Genomic DNA, 22,800 nt, shown 5'->3' with positions numbered 1-22,800 from the left:
ATCCATTGTCAAATGACTGGACCCTTGCCATGTTTTGTCTTGACATACAAGTTAGCAGACATTGTGCTGAACATTAAAATGTGATGTTTAGTCAACTTTGAACTTTCAGAGCAAACGTTTCTTGAAGATAGGAGGTTAAAAAAACATGCATACAGTAAGAGAGAAGTTCTGTTCTCATATGATAAGATATATGTTGATATTAACCATGCTTCAAAACACATTGGCTTTGAAATGTTAAGTGCATGTTTTATACTGATACTGGGCCATAGCTGGGTGGTTTTTGCATGATTTGCTCTCGCCACGGGTCTGAATCTCTTAAAATTTTCCATTGTGAATGCACGTGCTTAGGAAGTGATCTGCTGATGTTTTTCTGTTGCAAAAGAACAAAAATGACTTAAGCAAGTATATGCAAAGATACAGTGACTCGAGGGACTCAAGTTTGCATATACATTAGAACAAGAGTTTTAGTGATGTGGGTGATTCAGGATAAAATGTCACTTCAGTGATTGTACATTTCAAACTTAATCACTCACAACCATTGCACATACTTATGTACAGACTGTATAGTCTACACTGACTGACTACTGTTTCAGGTCAATGAATCTGGTCAGTGGACTTTGCAGAAGAAGAGTAATAAAACCAATTAAAAATCCAATTTACTGGTCTGACTAAACTACAAATACTCTATTCTCCTTATTTTACATTCAACTTCAATATTCAATATCTGATAAATACCTTGACTTGAAAGGGTTCAGCAAGTGCCAAAAAATCAGAAGTGCTAAAAACATTTTCTGACAACACATGGCTATGATGCGACTTTTGTATTTTAAGCCAGTGCGCACAGTGGAAGAGTGTAAAAAGACCAAAAACAGTCCTGTAAAGATGTCTGATCAACAGGAGAATAAAGTCCCACAACAGATATGGATACAGTTTTATGAAGGACAGCTACGAGTGGTTCTTGATTTTTTTATTTTAAAGAAATGTCCAACAAAACTGCAATACCATTTAAGCTTTATTGTGATATCTGAATAGTTTACAATACAGTGAAAACAGACAAATGAGTTTTTTCTTTACTAGGACAGAATGCAAAGCAATGTAATCAAGTAAAAAGAAGAAAAATGCTTTTTTGCATTGAAGAAGAAAAATAAGAAAGAACGAAAACCAGGCACGACTTAATATAGCCAATATAAATACAACATGCTTTAGACCTTATATTTTAACAGTCCTAAGAAAATAACTCAGCAAACTTATACAATCGTTTCCTTTGCATACCACTGTTGCCTTAAACTAGATGTCGTTTGAATGACAAATCTCAAAGATTAACAGCTCAAGAAAGGTTTGAAACCAGTGTCACTAAAAGAAACAGCAATAAACAATCTTTTCTACTGCCAATATCAGAAACCCCTTAATATGTCACTGTAAAAGTCAAATCACAGTCCAAAAAAGCTAACAAAGTCATTTCCCACTTGGTATTCAGAGAGGCCACAAACTCGATTTTTGGTTTAACCAAGTGGTTCTCAGTAAAAAATGGTCTGGTTGAGCAATTTCTTATTTTTTGTGTGCACACTGACAGTGACACTGGCCTGGATCTACTTCTGTTTCTGAAAATTTTAGGGAAAGCGGTTTTGTGTGTGTGTGTGTGTAAAATGGTCTGGGTCGGTGTTTCTATTGTGGACTTTTGGCAGGTGAATCCAGCTCACCGCTGACCATGATGCTAAAACACGACCAGCAGACATTCTCCTATAATGCTCTTGACAGGAAACTATCAAAAAAATCAACTTTAATATCAAAGAAAAAACAAAAAATACAAAAGCTCATTATCATCAAGCTAAGAGAGCACACATCAGAACACGCTGTGAGACAGCAAAATAAGTGTCATAAAGGAAACAGCACAGAAGAACTAATGAACAACAGCAAAAACGGCTACAAATAAAGGGAGGGGAGTAAGGGAACACGCATACATGCATACACACACACTCTGTCTCTCTCATCATTCACACACATATATAAAGCCAGAGGTACAGTGAACAAAAGTGCTTCAAGTCGGGGAAGTAGAGAAACTAACCCAGTAGAAATATGTATAAAACCTTAAATATGTTACTTTATGTACAAAACTGTGTGAGAGGGACAATGTATTGTCTGTAACTCTGTATCATCTTTCAAGTAAGATATTTCTACAACTATTTTGTTTGCATTGTCTTTGACTGATTCGAAGGTCACGTGACCGGACTGACCTTATCGGCGGCGAACGGTAACAGAGGATTCGCCACTCATTTTATTACTGCCCACCTTCCCACCCACCCTTAAACATGACGAAACCTCGATATTCATCTGTACGATTCGATATATATTTAATTCTATTTGATAAAAATCTACATTAAATGCCCCTCTTTATCTCTACAGGAAGCAAGCCCCGCCCCCTCCCATTCTAACAGCCCGCCCCTTTTATATACTTTGCAGAATACCACTGTTTCATAACATCTCTAACTTTGACAAGGAACTATAAAAAAAATACTGGATTATATTCAACTTTCAAGTGGATAGAGGTTCTGTGAGGTTCGTTTCCAAGTTCATTTTCGAGTTCGATACGATACTCCAGCAGAGCTTCTAATAGACGTGCTGGGTTCTTGGAGTCATGCGCCGCACAACACAAGAGAGGGAGATTTTTTTTTTCTTTTCTTTTCTATTTTATCTTTTGAAGAGGCACAAGATTCATGCTGCTTAGAGGCAAAGATGTGGAGGAAAGCTAAAAAAGGAACACATCCGCTCGCATGCTCTCAGACAGTCCGGGTAAAGTGCAGAAGGTTTAAAGTGAAAGTTCCGGATTGCATTTATCTCTATTAGCAGCAAAAGAATCACGTAACGCCACATTGAATGGTGTCCGATTGTAAAATTTGAGACCTGCTTCTGATGGGTGAATCCAATTGGACGAATTACGAGCATAGCGAACAGGTCTGCAGAAGAAAGCAAAAGCAGTGTGTTTGAAAGTAGAGGGAGATGATTAAGCCAGCAACCACCCAACCCTGAAAATCATTCCAAGCATCTAATACAATCATTCCATTATTTTCCATGAAAAAAAGGCCATAAAATGGACAGACTTTTGCCTCTAAACCCATGAACAAGGCCTCTGCAAAGTGCAAACAAAGTAACTGCATTCAAGTATGCCATAAACATAATGTGTAAAACACACTGAGCTAACATGCATGTGCATGTCCGAACATGTGGTTTAACACATAAATTACACATAGCAATGAACATACACGTGATTGTAATATCAACAACAATAGTTTTGTAAAATCTTGTCATCATTTGGCGTGAAGGGGGATGAAAATGTAACGCAAACAATGTTCCGAGGACACTAGTTTCAGTTTTCCCCAATGTCCAGTGCATCCAAACGGCTGTCGCTTGTCTTGTTTAGTTTAATGTTTTTTCTCTCGCCTATAGTACGGTTGCAAAAATGGAACCTGCCACGAATGCCAACTCAAAGACGTGTGTTTGTGTAATTTCACCAAAAGCACCAGAGACAACTAAAGCTCCTGTAGGGTTCAGACGCTACTGCTGTACCAGAGTGTCCCACCAATTGCACAGTGAAGTCATCCAATTCGGAAATAAAACGGGTAAAACGCAGGGGAACTGCCATGCCACTGCAATGCTGAACACCCACCCCCATCTGTAATATACTGCTACATAGCCTAACCCTGAAACCAACCCCAACTCTTATAACGTATGTCAATTGTCGCTACCCCAGAGTGAAAGGAAAAACAATCAGAATGGGCTTGACGCAGAGAAGGAGAAAAATGCTAACCAGTAACATCAGTCCACCAGGAAGGACTTAAGATTCCTGTCCAAACAGAACGCACACTAAGACACCGAAACAATTTAACGGGGCAGTCAAACAGGAAGGGAGAAGGTTCAGTTCCCAAAGTGTTGACATGTACATCTCGGAAAAAGGTCCTAGAGAGTCTTTCAGTGACCATAGACCGTCTTCGGTTCGCTTTCCGTCACTCTGCCTTTGAGTTTTGTGATGACCCAGTAGAGATGTCGGGATGTGTCATGGTCGACGGTGGCGTGTGTGCGCGCGCGTGTCTGTGCGTTTTTTGTTTGTGTACGTGTGCGTGTGGTGGTGTCACTCGGCAAAGTCCACGGCAGAGCAGCCCAAAGGTCACTGAGCGGAGAGGAAGTAGGTGAAGGTCACTCCCAGCCATTATCTTTGATCATGTGAGCCAGCTCGATGATGAACTTGCCTTCTTTGTATTTCTGACTGCTCTCAAACGCATGCTCCTGTAACAGAGACAAAAACCGACGAAACGTCAGGACCGAGAAAAGTGCAGTTTTGACTACTGAAATAAATCAAACAATATTTCTGCCTACTTGAAGGGATTGTTCACCCAGAAATGAAAATCCTGTTATCATTTACTCACCCAAACCCATAATACGTTGGTTAATCTTCAAAACACGGATTACATTTTTAATGAAAGCAGAGAGTTTTCTACGCCTCCACAGAAAGTTCAGGTAACAAAAACTCCCAAAAAGATCAGAGGATCCAAATTTGCCATAAAAGCCTTTTAAAAGAGTGGTTTAATCCAAACCTTGTCCTTGAGTTTTTAAATTTGTTCTAGTGACACACGAACACACAAAATCTTCTGTGTTTGCCATAAGCAATTCACTAAATGTATGCATTTGTCGATCATTGTTTGGATGCACATACAAGCATAAATTAAATCTGTTGGATTATATAAGGTGATTGAATCCCTTCACAAGATTTGGATTCAAACACTCATTTCATATGGATTTGTTTAATGATTCCTTTATGACCTTTTAAATTTAGCTTTCCTGGTCTTTCAATGAAGGGACAAAACCACTCAGGTTTAATAAAAAAATATCTTAACTGTGTTTCAAAGCTTAACCAAAGTCTCATGGGCTTGGAAAGACATGAAGGTGAGTAAATGATGACTACATTTTCATTTTGTTTGGGTGAACAGTCCCTTTAACAATAATGAAAAACAGGATTTGCCTTTCTCTTAAAAGATTATGATATTGATATGCTTTTTCACCAGTGCATCCAGACCATGTATTGAAGTCAAACTACAAAAATGATATATGCAAAATACATATGGCTTTTGCTTGGCAGCCACTTCCTTTTTCTAGGATGGCTGCGCAATTTTGGGGGGGGGGGACAGAATAGCTATTTTTCGGAACTGATGACTATAAAATGTGTCTGTAAAATAATAAACAGTACTGCTGCAATCTTAGCCAATCATAACAGAGGCCTTTAAGTAGCCAAAACAGCCTGTTTAAAAAGGTCAGAAAGAGAGAAGAACAGGTTTGGTCCAAGAAAGGGGAAATCAAATGCTATAAAATGCAGAACAGGAGCCTTTTAATGTATTCTGGACAGAAAAAGACTCTCTGTTACATGATATATAGCATGCTGAAATGATATAAAACCAGCTATTGCTTTAGTATGGTCAGCTTAACTAAAATCTTTCTGACTGCTTTAGTCTGTCTGAATCTCCTCTCACACCTGTCCATTACTCATCGGACTTAAATCTGCCCACTAGAGCAGTGGTGTGTCATCCTGCCTCTGGTTCTAAACCCTACACTGCCAGCTTTGACTCAGATGGCTTGAAATAAGAGCTGCTCCTGAGAGTTTCTCATCAGATGAGGGTGAAAAGAGCTTCGAGAAACTGGTCTGTGATCAGTGTTTCAGAGTTGCTTGAATCTAAAGGCTTTGTAATCAAGCATGTGGAGACCTGAAGACTAACAAGATTGAGTCATGAGTGTAAGAGCCCTCTTAACCAATCCTCAGACACCAGAAGAGCTCCGGTTTAATCAGGAAGAGTAACAATCACACAATACCTCAATACCTGCCATCTACAAAAACACAGAAGATCTGATCTTAAAATACATTTTAAAATCTAATTTATTTTTGTGATGGCAAATCTGAATTTTCATCAGCCATTATTCCAGGCTTCAGTGTCACATAATCCATACTGATACACAAATCTTTTGCAAAATTATAAATGTCTTTACTGTCACTTTTAATTAATACAATTCATGCTTGCTGAATAAAAGTATTAATTTATTTTTTAAATATTTATTTATTGTCTATTTCCGTATTTTCATGTTTGATGAAATATATTCAAATATTAATAAAATGTAATTTCAAATCTGTTAACAGATCTGTTAAGCATCATATTATGAGATGTGCGCTTGTTTTAATGACTTATTAATGAAAGTTATTATAAAACCCTGTCAAAACTGATCTATTATTCAGTGTCTGCGTATGAAAACTCAACAGCATGAACTCTTACAGCATTGAAGTGGGTCCTAATTGAGACATATATAGATCTAAATGTGTGCTGGACTGCAGGGAGAGGTCAGAGGATGTTAATTCTGGTCACTAGAGACCAGCAAAGTAACAGGATATCAGTAGACAAAAATAAAGAAACCAACACAGCTCAGATTAGCCAACTGCTGTCACTGCATCTGCAGAACAAGCACTCTGACAAGCATGTATCAGCAAAGTGCGACACCTCGAAACAAAACGCAGCTTGTCTTGTGATGCATGGAAAAGCGTTTCAAATAACAGTCTATAATTTGCATGGAATGGAAGGAGGGTTAACTTACGTATTTCCAGCCCAGGGTGGTTTTACAGTTTTCACAGTAGATGTCCGCCACAGCGTGTAAACCTGTTAGGAGAACCCTCTCCTCTGCTGGACCACAACCCACATTCACACTGAGGGAAAAGAGGTTAATCAATGGTCAAAATGATTATTCATGTGACCGATGGGTTTTCTGAAAGTCATTGTGGGTAACCTTTACTGGTTGACCACTTAGGTGGTCAGAAGCAGTACTACAGCAGATGTGATTGCTATCACTGGAAACCATGTAGCATCCAAGCTACGACTAGAATAGCTCTAAAATTACGTTTAATTTTCCACAGAAATCAACTGACATAAAAACAGACTATGCATAAGCTATTTTAGATGCCGTTGGCAAAATCATATCCACAAACTGCAGCATTCAGTTCAGTGCAATTTACGTAAGAATGGTTTTACAAATGATTTACACAAATTTGTTCTGCTTATCTTTAATGAGGCTCAAATGTTAGTAATCCTACAAATTAGTAGCAAAGCAAAATGTTATTTAAATTAGCTGATGGGGACCAGATGCACTGCATAATGAGCTGGCTTTGATATAATGGACAAAATGACTGAAATACACCCTGAATAAAAATCTTTATCTCACAATTTACACACACTATCATTCCGAAGTTTGGGGTTGGTAAGATTTTTGACTCTTATATGATTACATAGGCTGCATTTATTTGATAAATATAGTGAAAACTGTGATATTGTGAAATATTATTAAGAATTCAAATAACAGTTTTCTATTGCAATATTTTCAAATGTAATTTATTCCTGTGATGCAAAGCTGAATTTTTAGCATCTATTCCTAGAGTCTTCAGTGTCACATTATTCTTCAGAAATCATTCTGATTTGTGCTCAAGATTATTTTCCAAGTTGAAAACCGTTGCGCCGCTTAATATTTTTGTGCAAATAATATTTTTCTAGATTCTTTGATGAATGGAAAGTTCAAAATAACAGCATTTATTTAAAATTAAAATCATTATATTACAACGATTATACAGTATATGTCACTTTTGATCAATTTAATGCATCCTTGTGGAATAAAACTATTAATTTCGAATGCTAGCATATGATATTTGTTAAAGATGTGATGTGCATCAGCAGGCTTTTCCAGTGGTAGTGTGAAATGACCTAATTTAACTAATTTTGCATTAACACATACTTTCATAAAGTCTGTATAGGTCAATACTGTATAATATTCCAAGAGAAACTTAACTCTTAATGAAAGAATCCTTCTTGTGTTTATGTTTTTATATCTTTGCAATGGCAATGTTTAACGCTCATGCACTACTGTGCATTGCCTGAGGAATGTCACAGTTCACTAACACATTGAACCTAGACTTCATCATCGTAATATCTCACACACACTGGAGCGCTAGCTTAAACACACTGGCAGCGCTATGCTTAAATATGATGAATCATCAACTCGCATCATTAGATAGCAGTGCTATGTTTAGGCCTACAGCTCTTAAAATATGCAAAACAGCTATTCCATTTCCTCTATGAGCCTCTGATAGAGATATTAGGGATAATGTGCAGTCGCCCGGTCATTATGACAAAATAAACTCCTTCAGGGTGATATGTGACCCATCTGCCATGGAATCAGTCTGGGTTTATTTTGCATAAACGACCAGGTACATAACCCTTTTTATAAAAATACCATTCAAAAGTTTTCTGGGAGGTAAGATTTTTATTGTTTTGAAAGAAGTCTCTTCTGCTCACCAAAGGTGCATTTATTATATATAAATTTAATGCTAAATTATTAAACTATAAATTATTGATGTGAATGAGATATATACTTACACTGAATTGAAGAGGTAGGCTCGTCCCTGGCTGCCTTGGAATGACTAGAGAGACAAAAAGAGAAATATAATGTTATATATGAATGATAACTTTAAAATCAAAGTTCTCCCACACACACACACAGATACATCAGACCCGCACATGGTTTTCCATGAGAGAGTGTGTGTGGGTGTTGTGGTCCTCTCTGTATGTTTGTCTATGTGCGTGTGAGTATGTAGAAGGTCTGTCTGAAACACACTGTGTTCTGACAGCCAAGCTCTGGTCACAGGCCAACATGTGGATTTCATAAATGAGTCTCTGCATATGTGTGCGCAAGTATGAAACACTGTTTCTCTTTAGAAAATGTGTGTATGTGGGTTTATGAGACTCTACATAATAAGCTCCACACATTGAGCTGACTAGTGGAGAGTGAAGGAACAGAGGTGCTTTTATTCCTCTTCATAAAAATGGAGATAAAGCGGAATGCTGACAGGAGGCACTTCTGCTGGGTTCCCATTCAGTGTTTAATGGGATTGTTCTCCCAAAATGAAAACTCTGTCATCATTTAATCATGTTGGTCCAAACCTGTACTGTTTGCTTTCATATATGTGTGTGTGTGTGTGTGTGTGTATATATTAGGACTGTCAGTTTAGCACATTAATTAATTATAGTTATGAAAAAATAATGCAATTAAAATATTTCAACACTGATAATGCACTGGCCCCGCCCCCTGAACTATATGTCTTGAACTATCCCCTGAACTATCTTACTTTTTATACTGACTGTTGACAAATACGATGCAGCGCAACAACTCTATTGTGCCCTACAATTCAAGATATTAGTGCAATAAAAATGCCCCTGTATGAGTTAATAATATTAATTTTTATATCATATAATAAGCAATATCACACAGGTAGCGAGAGCAATATCACACGAGTACTGTTTTTGTCACGAAGAACATGAGTGTAAATGTGATTTTATACAACATTTCAGTAAATAAGAAGTTATTATGCTATATTTAAAACACAATATTCTGTGTTTTTGTTCAATTTTGCCAACTAAAATGTTACCTATAAAGCCACAGCAGAACTGTAGTGCATCTCTGAGCAACGCAGCGATGTTTAGTTTCTGAACGAATCTGCGTTTTGAATTACTCGTGTGAACCGATGATTCAGTAGCCCACAGAGAGAGCCGTTTACTGAATTCCTGAATGAATCAGCCGTTTGAGACATTCACCGCCACCTGCTATTAGCTTTAGTTTCTTCTTTAGAGTATCATTTTGTTTATTAAATAATAATAAATAAATAAAAACATTAAAGGGATAGTTCACCAAAAAGAAACAAACAAATAAATTCTTCTTCTTGCTTTATGGCAGATTGAAGACTTATAAGTGCATTATCACCACCTATTTCTCAAATGGACCATTGATGCTCCTAATTGAGATTGTCAATGGTCCATTTGAGAGATAGGTGGCGATAATGCACTTATAAGTCTGCTATCTGCCATAAAGCAAGAAGAAGAAGATGATGTTTGGTTTTGTTTGTGTATGTTTTTTTTTTTTTTTTATGTTTTAGCCGTGATTCCCATTCACTTCCATTATAAGTCTGACAGACTGCATAAGTCAGTGTGCTTTTGTGTTAAAAATCTTTGTTTGTGTTCTACTGAAGAAACAAAGTCACCTACATCTTGGATGACCTGGGGGTAAGCAGATAAACATCAACGTTTCATTTTTGGGTGAACTGTCCCTTTAACAACACTTCAAAACATTTCTGGTTTTTAGCGAATGAGCAATGGTTAAAGTGACGCTTGGCTTAGCAAATAACACTAATAATGACACTCAGTCATGGTGAGAATACACTGAAGAGACTGTACCCAAAAGAACTTAGTCATACAAAGTTGGTCTGTTTTTAGTAGAGGACATTAAAGTAGTAGGATGTGTGTAAAGGTTAGGCAAACATATTCATGGATGGAGCACTGAATGATCTGAATCACCAGCTAAAAATATGGATTACCAAGAATATGTGCAGTGCTTTTCAGATTAGGACAGCTTTCTGTGAAAACTTAAACACAATCTCATCAATGCAGTTAATTATAAATGAATATTCAAACTATGCACATCTAGGATTTTTCTACAAATGCAATGCATGCTTGTTGTTGGTGTAAGTGGCTGGATTTAGGCCAGTGTGCTCTTGGTAACCAGCTGTCATCCTCAGTCGCAAGAGCTGGGACGGGGTGAATCGGCTTTACTTTTCCACTGCCGATGACCCCAGTATAGCAACAAGCCTAATAAAGACTGTTAAAGCCCACGGCGGCTGTCTGCGCTCTTCTAAGAGGAGTGTCTAACCAGCTAGAGCTAAAGGCAAACGGGTAATTTCATAGGGACATTGACACAATGAAAGGCCCCCAACTGTGTCGTTTTACATTGTGGGACAAGTAAAGCTGGCTCTAGCTACAATGGTGGTATGTGCATAATGCACACGGGAATGAGAGAAGGTGTGAAAGCAGTGCATTTAGGAGGAAGCGAATGCATTTAAGCCAGATCAATAAGATTTAATTACAGATCTACCTCCATTATTATGTTATAATCACAAAAGCCATGGATGACAGTCCTGGGAAACATTCAGTGCAAATAAGCAAAGAGATACATTAGTGTCAAAAAAAAAAAAAAATTATGCAGGCTTCCGATTCAACTGGACATTTATAATAAAGGTACTAAATACAAGTTAATTATTTGCAGCAGAAAGGTTTTTGACATGGCTTGAGCATATCTTGGTAAGTGTTGCTTGGTTTTCAACTTCTGTAACCATAACAGCAGGCCACACAGAAGGGATCCCTGGGATTCAGCAACTCACTCATATTTGCCAAAAGATACGTTTCTCTTTTAAAAAGATTAATGAACACTTTACTGGTTTTCCGCATGACAAGGGCCAAGGCTATTTAGGTTAACCTGCAGATGCAATGAAGTGTAGATCAATTATTTAAATTGGCAGTTTGGACTGTGTGGCCTGATGCATACAGTAAATGCTGCGTGCAAACTAAAGGGTGAATACTATTTCCTACAAACCTGGAATATAATTATTGTTGGCCTGTTGCTGGTGGCCTGTTGCATTGCTTTATCATTTCATATGCCAGTCAGAAGATTTACGGCATCAATTCACTGATTCATGATCATGTCATAAACTTTGACCGGTATCATCCACACACTTCAAAGGATATTCAGTCCATAACAAAAACATCAAAGAACAGACGTCACTCATGTCTTTATGCAAAATGTCTGAGATTCTTCCTGCAGCCAACACAGACTGATTTTGATTGCAAGCCTAAAACCTTCCACCTGGCTTAAAAACAAAACCATCCATTCTTCCCTGCCTCTTTCGCCTGTCTTTATTTATCTATTGGCTGAAGACATACTCAGCACTGACTGGCTGACTTTCCTCCCTCTCACTGGTCTTAACGCTTCTGCTAAAGTAACCTGAGATTACTGTTGTTAAAACAGAACAAGTGGGTCAGTTACTGTTCCTATCAACGGCACCTGGCTCTGAGACAAACTGCAGTCAATGCCGGGCTTGTTCTAATTCTTTTCAATCATTACCTGATTTTGGGGAGCAGTTAAGAGGCACATCTGACAGAAGAGGCTTGGTAACCCACTTTAACTACTGAAGAGGAGATATAGGGAATATTACAGAAAAGGGATCAGAACCGGCAAAACCATTAACAAACAGATGCAGATAAAGGCTAAACTTCATAAAATTCATATAATTCATGTAAGATGTATAAATTAATACATAGATTTATGCATTATTGATTGATTATTACAGCTATTTATCATGTATTATGAGAGATTATTATGCATTATGAGAGAATACATTTTGCAAAGAAAAACAGGTAAAAGTATAAATAAATTTGGCCAAAATTATGCAAAACGTAAATACGTATGTATATATTAGTGCTGTGTGTATACGCAGTACACACACATACATTATATAAACAAGACCTTTTATTGTGGATGTGATTAAGCACATTAATCCTTGCCCAGGACTAATATATATATATAGATCAGACCTGACAGGAAGTGAAGTGGGAGAGAGATTGGGGAAGGTCCTCAAGTTGGTATGCGAACTCGGGACGGCTGTAGCGCAATGTCACTGTATGTCGGCACACTGCCCACAAGGCTATCGGCACTGACACGTACAAATACTTTTATTCAAGATAAAATAAACTGATATAATTGCCTAAAATGAGGCATCATAGAAGGTAAAATAATTATGCTGCCAATGTTTTGGAACAGGCTTTGTGCTGGGAAAGTGCCTATGGTGAAGAGCAATTAGTTATGATCTTCTTCAAAGAACTTCTGAGTATTTTTTTGGAGGCATCCCGTGTAAGAACTTCCCGGCTCTACTATACGAGATTGCTTAACATCTTTATGTAGTAAAATGATAGGTAAAAATGTATAGCCTGAATGCACTGTAAGTCGCTTTGGATAAATGCTGCTAAATGCATAAATGTATTTATTTTATTTCATTTTAATTTATTTATGTAGTGAAATACTACCAAATGTCCCATCTCAGAAGCAGATGGGGTGTCTGTCTGCAAGCCAGAGGGGTGCTTGATGATGACTTACTGCAGCAAAGCCTTAGCTTAGCCTTTCCACAATACTGTCCGCATTCCACCAGTGATGTTTGATGCCGATCCAAGAGTTCAGCATGCGAGTCCTGCTTTTTGTTGGCTAGCACCATGCATGCTAATCCTTTCTAATGTTGGCAGGTTTGTTACTGCATAATGCAAGATACCTTGATACCTCCCAGTTTCTGAAAGAATGCATTAGCAGGACGAGATGCATCCTTACAATAAAGGTTTCACCACAATTAATATGTATCAAGAATGATCGCATTAGGAAAGATATCAACAAGAGGAATAATATCTGACATGGCAAGTCCTGGCTTTTGTGGCCATGCTGGAAGAATGAAAGTATGTCATAATCAAATTGACCTGCTTTACCAGTTAAAACAAAAAAGCCACAAACATTTTCCACTTTTGACCGCTAACAAAGGCCTCCATTCTGAAAAAAAAAGTGGGTCATCTTTAAGGCACCGTCTAAATGTCAGGATATGTAAGGAACATCTGTTAAGCTTTTCATGGTTTAAATGTCTATTCTCGCCCTTAAAATCTCCTCGCAGATAAAATCGCAGAAACAATGTACCCTTCATAATATACGATCTGCCATCAAGCAGGGCCATTTGTTAATGAAATGAAGATGCGCACCATGAAAAGAGCCCTTAGATTTGCAGTAGCTACAGGGGAAAGGCACTGGACCCAATGAAATAATCAGCTTAGAGGTAATTCTTGGCACTGAGGAGATGAGAGGGAGAAAGGAAGTTGCAGGAGAGCCCATACAGCAAAAGCGCTTTTCACTCAGAGCGACACACCTCCCTAGAGCATGTGGTGTTTTTTATAAGTGCTAAGAGCATTAATGCTTTTATTTGAACACACAAACAATCCTGTCCGAGTGTGCCATGGCTGAACGAAAAGAGACTTTCTGAAAGATTGTGGAGGATAAACGCACTGGAGCCTGAGCTGAAGCCTATTCAAATAAATTTTGTTTTCCTCACTGTGAAATTACATTCTTTGTCATGAAGTTTGTCCCTGGTCTACCTTCATGTCCAGAAAGTTTAACTGGCAAGGATTCATACAGACAGGCAATTAATACGAGTCTAAAGAGGGCATGATATTACTGCTCCTCTCCACGGATCTTATTTTAGATCCTGTGTGTATTTAGATACAGATGGCAATGCATCATCATTACATGTCAACAAGCCATAACTTGGCCGTAATGAGATTTGTACATTTTTACAGATTTTAGAGATACGAAAATATATCAATTAATACAAGTGATAGAGTATTCAATGAACAGCAGTGCATTATTCAGCCTCATATCAATGCCAAAATCTATATCCATGCCAGTGTATAGTATATGTTTTCTGTTTATAACAGAATTTAAGTCATTTTTGAGTACATAAAAATGAAATATACAATAAAAAAAAATGTTAATAATATATACAGCAATATACATATGATAACATTATATTTGTATTTTGATATACAAGATAAATATAATGTATTTTCAGAAGTAAATAAAAAAAAAAGTTTAAACAATAATTAATTTCAGTAATATATAATAAATGTATATACACGCACGCATACACAGAGATACATATTTGTTTGTTTGGGTGGAGTACATTTAGCCTTGACCTGTTTGAGGCCACTGTCATCTTTATACAACACCACTATAAAGAACTGCACCACTGCTTATCTACTTAATCTATGACCTTAAAATAAGAACAACAAAAGTCTCGAAACACGTAATGGAAATACAAGTTAATCAACATTCCATTTCTCAGGTCAACATAATCCATAAAACGATTCTGGATCACCAGGAGGACATGTTAAACAGCTTCACATTTATGACCCATAAAGCAGCATGTGACGTGGCTTCTTATTGTATGTGAGAAGAACTTTAATTAGGCGCATGTTCCTTCACTATAAAAATGAGACCGGATTCATAAAAATCTTAAGAAAATATTTAAGAACTTCTTAAGAATTTCACTTTGGAACATAAACTAAAAAACTAAACTAAATTTGATTTCATGGCTGCTCTTGCTGAAGATTTGCAGATCAACTAAAAAGCCTGTCTTTTTGTACTGACTTGCAGATTACTGTAACAATCATAAAAATAGTGTTGTTATTAAGAAATTAAAAATAATGTCCCTGTTTGACAGAATTTGGAATCCAACAGTCATCACACAGAATCATGACTCATCATTGTTTACATAATGGATCACTGGTGTCACTTTTGAATACTTGTGATATATATGTAGCTAGTGTCATGTTCTAATAAATGTAAGGGACCATTAAAATCATTAAGCATCTTACCTTTGGGGAGATTGTCCCCAATTTTTTAAGACAGGTTGAAGCTTATCCAAATTTTAAAGGTCAATGCACACGGTTCCAGCAAACAATGAACAATGCTAACAGGCCTGATCGTTGGGGTGGGGGGGTTGGTTGGGGTTGGATCATTGTGTTTACACTTGTTGGCTTGTGTTGGCATATCTGAGAAGTAACATACTGCAATCTGGTGATGGTAGTTAATGGTCAACGTCCGTTGTTAGGGTTGGGATTAGGGTTAGGGTTAACCTTAACCCTGAGATAGCCTGAAGAGATTTTTAAGGATTTCTTTTTCAAGTAATTCAAAGTCCTTTCTTTAGAACAATCTTAAGATAAGAACATTAAGAAATGTTTTTGTAAAAAAAAATAAGTTTTTGGAAATATGAAATGACTAAGAATTTTTTTCTTAAGAATGTTTCATGAATCTGGCCCTTGAACACTAATTTTCTAATTACTTTTTCCTGGAAAACAAGAAATTAACAACCAGCATTCAAACAGGTTAACCAAACCATCTTGTCTGAACTACAAGAGGGTTTGACTGATCCTGACAGGTGCTGTGCATACTGGGAAATGGATCATCTCTTGCAGTAGCGTTAACAGCTTAGCCATCTGGGAGAGCGGCACGTGCGTCCTGTGCGAACATATCCTGTTATATCCAACAAACAAGATTCAAAGTGTCTACTGTGGCATCACAGTACACCATAGACAAAATGGTACTGTGGTTAAGCTGATAAACCCATTATTATGGGTGCCATCAGGATATACAATAAAAATCGCAGAGACATGACTTAGAGCATGTTGCAAGGTAACAGAAAAAAATTATTTAGTTTTACTTATATATAGTAATGTGTTATAGTTTATATACACACACACACGTACATATATATACACATACATACATATACACACACACACACATGTATGTAATAGAATAATAAAGTAATAATAATAGTTACATATATAATATATATTTTAAATTAAAAATAAAATAAAAACTTTGAAAGCAGCTAAAGTATGGTAACAGTACTGAATAATGTAGTTAATTTGGTAGTATGACTACTTTTAATAAGTTACTCTCCAACACTGTCTATGAGTCCATTAGAGTCTCCACTGACCTTTGAGATGAGCTCATCATGATTGGCGAGATGTGCCCGGCAGTGGATGCAGCTGTAGGTTCGGTGACAGTTGGGCAGGTAAGCCTGGAAGGTCTTGGACTTTGTCATCTTTACCATCTCACAGTCGTGGTGCTCCTCACTGGGTTCCTCTGGGCTGGCTCTAGATGAGTTGCAGCTCTGCTGAACTTGCTGACATAAGAAGCACTGGAAGATGCAAGCAAAAGCCGTCGTTGTTGTGGAGTGGATGTGTGGCACGCTCCACACAGACACCACAGGAGAAAATACGACCTGGAAATAAAGGCAAAGGAAGATGGAATACTTTTTGGTATAAACATACTCTATCCTACCAAACTATAAAAGAGAGACAGGCTGAACTGATAAAAAAAAAAAAGTTCACCCAAAAATGTAAAAAAGTCTTACATCCTTTAATCTTCTTTCTTTGATTTTTTTTTTTTTTTAAACATAAAACACAAAAGAAGAAATTGCTTTTTCATGCAAATACATTAAACACGGACAAGAGCATCCAAACTTAAAAAAAGAAAACAAAAATTCTCATAGAAATTGCATGGGAAAATGTACCACTGAATGCTGACACTATTTTTCATATTTTATGTTGAACCTACATTTGCATTTATACATTTAGCAGGTACTTTTATCTAAAGAGACTTAAGCTGTAGTCAAGGTATACACTTTTAACTCGGTGTATTTTCTGAGAATCTAACCTATTATATTGGTGTTGCTAGCGCCATGCTCAACTCGTGTAAACCAGTATTTTTAGCATGAAAAATTAGCCCTAGAATTGCAAGAATACTTAACAAATGAGCAGCTGAAATCAGATAAAAGCGAATGAAAACAATCATTTCCTCTTCACCCATGACAGCTTAAGCCTGAGCAGTCAGTGGAGGCATTGTGTGTCTGATGAAGTGTGAATAACAATGATTTTTCTCCAGTGAATACCACATATTAAAAATTCACTTTTAGCCAATAATGGTTGTTTAAGCATGTCAAAAGCTGCAGCTAGTTTCCCTGTGCACCAAGAGGACCAAGCTAAGATTTATTGCCACTGTGGGAAATCCAGCGTCTATTAGAGGATGACATTCAAATTAACTTGCTTAACCAGTCCAGACTGCCCATTTATTACAGAGTCAAAATATTACTAATGCAGTAAATTACTGCTAAACTTATTTCAATAGATTTTAGCAACTGGCCAGCCTTTAATTATCCCACAGTAACATATTACCATGTGATACCACTGTACCGTGATTCTTTTTCAGGAAGATGATTATAAGTTATTTTAACAAAAAGATGAGTGCTGCTAGAGGCACTGGTAGATTTGAATATGTACTATGCTAACTGCCATCCCTTTTGGCATTCGTATTTTTTCATAGTTCACACAGACAATCAGAAAATATCAGGAAACCATGTATAATGCGCTAATGGGGCAACAACACTTTATGCAATAGAAAAATACAGACACACTTCCGCAATAGCACAGGAAGCTCCAACCATGCAGACCAACAAAACGCGCGAGCTCTGCTCCAGTGGCGCCAAGTGTTGCCAGATCTTGCTAAAACAAGAAACATGCTCCGACTTACCTAATCAAAACAAGCATGAAGCAGCAACCCCATGTTGCTTTTCATTTGCGTTAAACAGTCATAAACGACGTAAAATTAATCCGGATGCTAAAAAAAGTATGTATATCCTCCTCCACAAATAATTTAGACGGTGTACATATTACAACTGACCAGTTAAATATCTCATCCACACACGTGAAATAGCATTCTGATAAAAGCAGAAACGGGGAATGAAAGTTGAATTGGGCTACTGATTTTAATAATTACATAATATACTGCGGTGCGCAAAGCAGATGGGAATATTTGACATCTGCTATTAGTGGATCATAATTCATTGAGCTGTAAAGACCAAGGTCTTGGCAATCATATATAATTGTTATTAATAAGCCCTCAAAATTGACCATAACGTAAACGTAAATACGTAAACACAAAGCTGGACGTCGCGTGTAAAAAGCGGAGATGGCAACACGGTCGCGCGTTCACGAAGGCAACTAGAGCTCGCGCCGCGCGCTATATGGCACGCGTCTCGGTTCAAAGTAGAACTTGTTTACCTGTAAACATTATATCTGTGGATATTCAATATGTATGATTTTTTTTTTTTTTTTTTGCAGATCTATGCAGACCGTTCAAACATAAAAGGTCGAGCTTATTACCCACATTCAATGTTTGTAGCAAGAATTATATTGTAAACAAAAATAACCACATTAGACGCTCGCGCAAATTCCAAGTCAAGCGTGCTTTCACAAAGAGAAGTTGATTTTGTAACCACAAACAATGTGAAATTAATGGAAATGTTTATAATTGTTTAATCGGTTAAACAGCTTATTTAATTAATGTGAACAAAAGAAGCGTTAAAACCCTAAAAGAAGCCCCGAGGACGGTGAATCTGAAGGAAGATCAACAGCAGACAAAGGAGGTTCACGAGCGCGTGTTAACCTAAGAGGAAAAGGCTAATCATGAACATTATGGCTTAAGAAAAACAGTAATAGCTATAACAAACCTAGCCATTTAAGAGCCCGAGTGGCCACGTTAAGATCATAATCACTTCTAGAATAACAATATGGGAGTCGATTATTCCGTAGCATTTATTCGGCGTAAGCATTTTACTTACAAAGTGACAAACAACTAAAAGCAATTCAGCGAGCCAACAATAGCCCACCAGTTACAAAAGGTGCAAATTGATTGTTGTCAGCGGGATCTTTAGAGAAAACAACAAAGAAACTGTGCGACCAACGTGGAAACAAAACAAAGACTCGTGCTTTGTGACAAAACCAGGAAGCGCTGAGTGACACGGAGACAGAATTTGAGACTTGATATCTGCAAACACTAATGCCAATGGTAAATTGTATGATTCATGCAATCAAAATACCATATTTGAGTTTTAATTAACTTCTAAATCGCGTGCATGCATCCAGCTCCACGTTTTTTCCACTGACAGACCAGAGATTTAGAAAGGAATGGTTTTGAGCTTGTGTTATATGAACTAACAAGCGTTCTACAACAATATTCATGTTTCACGTAGGCTATCTCTAAGATAGAAATGAACATAAAGTCTCAACTTACCACCTGAACTGGATCTCAGTGCGAAGTTTGGCATAGATTTTCTTTAGGGAAGCTGATATATATATTTTTTTTCAACAGAGTACACTTTGTGATATTTTTATTTATTTGGTTTCGGTTGTCTCGTCTCGGTGCAAATTCCGTCTTAGACCTCAAACTGAGACTATCTGACAGTTTTGTCTGTCGGTTAGGCTGTACATTTCTCTAGTCTTTGTTGCACTCTGTCTCTTTGTGTTTGTGATAGTCTTGCTGCTTTGTGAGTGGGCGGGGCGTCACATTACAGGCGTGTGAAGCATCCAATAGATGGCCATCTGGGGCGGAGCTACCAGCCAAGTGAAAATAATCCCGGATGTGTAAATAAATACAATGCAATTTATCGATTACATAGGTTAAGATGATTAATTAATCGGATTCGTGTTTTGCATTATGTTCCTTACAAGAGCTACATGCATAAGGAATAATAAACCAGCGAGGTGAAGTGGACAATTTTTTAAAGATTTTAACAATGATTTGGTAGTCAAAATATACAATTTAGTATTCGTTAAATAGATGAATGTCTTGCATTATGATCTGTAGTTATTAGAATCCTATAGCTACTTTCAGCCATACAATTTAACTGATTCCTTATTTATTGTACATCAAGAAATAACACCACATGCAAATCATGCCAACACACCAAGACAGAGTCATTTTTTAGCAATACTGCTCTAAAATAGGGGTTCGTGGAGGGGTGGGTTTCACAGCCTGACAGCACTAAAGAAATGGCCTCATCTTTATGCGTCAGAGAGCATCTGCTACGCCTTATAAATAATAAGTGAAGAGACTGCCTAAAATAAACGATGGTCAAAAATAAAAATAAAATACAACCCAGAATTTTAGTGTATGTGTGCAACTATAACGCCAGATGCAATGCAAAACGTTAAAACTTCCTGTTATATACAATGACACGAATGCCATTGTCATCATATTCGTTGAAAGTTCAAAGATAAACAGCCTAACTAATAATTACCTATTGACACAGACAGACAGACGCAGTGTTCCGCCGATAATCAATATTGATCAATAGTTTGAAAAAGCGAACAGGAGGGCGATAATTCGTGAAGTCTTCTTCTCCATAATCAGGAAGCCTGTCGCGTCGCCACCACTGTCCTGATGATGTCATATGTTTTCATTCTGCGTCCCGTTTTATAACTCCGCACCATGGTGACCCACAGTAAAGCTTTTCTCACGGACACAAGGCGATTATTACCCAAATCACATAATTAAATAAAACTAAAGAGCGTTGTGCTTGACAGCGTCGCGTTTAAACTTGCTGCTTGCCGTATCTTTCAAAAACACAGCACACCAATGTGACCTTCGCTTAGGATGCAGTGCTCTTAAAGCAACTCACACACTAGGTGTTCTGCATCGGAAAATAGCATCTAATCTGAAAATAAAACATGACAAATGTTGCACGATGCAGAATGCAATACCTTTTTGGTGGAAGTGGATCAGTTGTTCTCCCCACTGCAGGGTTTCTCATCTAGGAGCGCTGCGTCCGCGTGAGTCACGACGGTCCACGATGATGCTCTTGTTGTTGTTGTTGTTGTTCAGAGTCTACTGTTCATAGTTCTTCCGCTGTGACACACTCTTCTCTGCGGATTTCTTTTTTTCCCCCTTTTTTTTCTGAATGATACTGTGATGTGGTCACGTACGAGGCGTAGATCGCTATTAGTGTGCGCTCCACGCTCACCAACATTCACATCTGTCCTGTCTTCATTCACAAATATTTCTCACGCTATCTTACTTTTTAAAAAGGAACCACAAAAAAAGTTAATTAATTATACTGTGAGAAAGTGGGGAATTTTACAGCTTGCAATTATGCAGTTTCAGTTTTAAGGATTTTGAAGGCAACAAAATATATGTAATCATCTTTAAAAAAAATCCAGGGAAAAGAGAGAAAAAAAGGTTTCAAAAACGCCAATAATAATGAATACTTTAGGTTCACAAATATTTATACTCTTGATGGCTTTTTTATTCATAGAGTAATTATATCTACTTGCAAGCAGTAAGACTTTGAAGTTCAAGTCGCTATTACATTTACATTTGAAATAAGACACAATTAGTCTATAATACGATTAATTAAATAAAATATAATTATAAAGATATCCTTTAAAGCCACAGCAGTAAATATGTCTTGAGCACTAAATGCTCTCATTATTAAATGTATATATGTCTTTAATTATTATTATATAAATGTATACTCTTACTGCCTCGGTGGATATATTTTATTGTCTAAAAGATACCTCATGATTCTGGTTGCTTTTAATACCATCGGTTTGTTTCTATCGAACCTTTTTTATTATTAAAATGGCAGTCATGTTACAGCCAGTGAAAATGTCAGTAGTAATTTCCAACATATAGAATTGAAATATTTAATATAGACTACAATGTGTAGAAATCGAGAATATTGTTTATATCGAACATATATAAGAATATAGGTTTATTATGACGACATTCTCCTCCGCAGACATGAAAACCAATTGGGTTAAGGATAATTTCTGTCAAACCAATCAGCTGCCGAGAAAGATCGCTCACAGAGCCAATCACCGCAGGCTCTGCGCTCCAGACAAACACGGGCCCGCGCACACAGCATATCGCTTGTTTTCGATAATGCGCGTTCACTGCAACGACACGTGCCAAATCGCACGGCAGCGCGCAGCAGTCCTTAAAGCATAACACGTGGTTCAGGTAAACAGCACAAAGGCCCGGATGTTGGTGCTATTTTTATCTTTTTACCTCAGACAACAACATCATCGGTTATATTTCAAGTATTAGCTGAAGCGATAAATATGATATAATGATTATTAGTAAATAAACCTGTTTGGCCAAATGCCAGTAGATATCTTGAGAACTGCCTCGAATGATGGCAATGTGTGAAAATAAGCAAACGGTCTTAACCAAAATTACTCACATTCTCCATCAGCGGGAGTTGTTTAGAAACTGCAGCCAATAATATGTATAATTGTAGGAGAATGAAAGTATTTGCTCGTCATAAATTTAGTTAAACTCTGTCTCCATCTACTGTGCCAACACTGCAATCACTCCAAACGCTACAGGCATTTTCATAATGATATAGATACAGAAACTGTCCAGAGGCTGTGGTAAACTTGAAGCTCAGAGACTATCTAATAACAA

The 22,800-nt window shown here is 37.3% G+C and overlaps 1 protein-coding gene across 3 annotated transcripts; it reads right to left on the bottom strand.

The window, feature by feature from the left end:
• Positions 1-952: 952 nt before the first annotated feature.
• ypel1 (yippee-like 1) lies at positions 953-21,281 on the bottom strand. 3 transcript variants are annotated; one of them, XM_026240677.1, is made up of 5 exons: positions 21,096-21,281; positions 16,490-16,777; positions 8,454-8,497; positions 6,628-6,736; positions 953-4,281 (listed from the first exon to the last, which is right to left on the bottom strand). In XM_026240677.1, the coding sequence occupies exons 2-5, from the start codon at positions 16,604-16,606 to the stop codon at positions 4,192-4,194; spliced, it is 360 nt and encodes a 119-aa protein (XP_026096462.1). In that variant the 5' UTR covers positions 16,607-16,777; positions 21,096-21,281; the 3' UTR covers positions 953-4,191. The 3 variants fall into 3 exon arrangements, with proteins under 3 accessions (XP_026096462.1, XP_026096463.1, XP_026096460.1); XM_026240678.1 differs by lacking the exon at positions 21,096-21,281 and adding an exon at positions 20,633-20,793; XM_026240675.1 differs by lacking the exon at positions 21,096-21,281 and adding an exon at positions 19,627-19,860.
• Between the last annotated feature and the right edge of the window lie 1,519 nt (positions 21,282-22,800).

Source organism: Carassius auratus, linkage group LG30F (assembly GCF_003368295.1).
Source record: "Carassius auratus strain Wakin linkage group LG30F, ASM336829v1, whole genome shotgun sequence".
Taxonomy (NCBI): domain Eukaryota; kingdom Metazoa; phylum Chordata; class Actinopteri; order Cypriniformes; family Cyprinidae; genus Carassius; species Carassius auratus.
The sequence above is the reverse complement of the archived record's forward strand: the minus strand, read 5'-3'. Positions and strand labels throughout refer to the sequence as shown.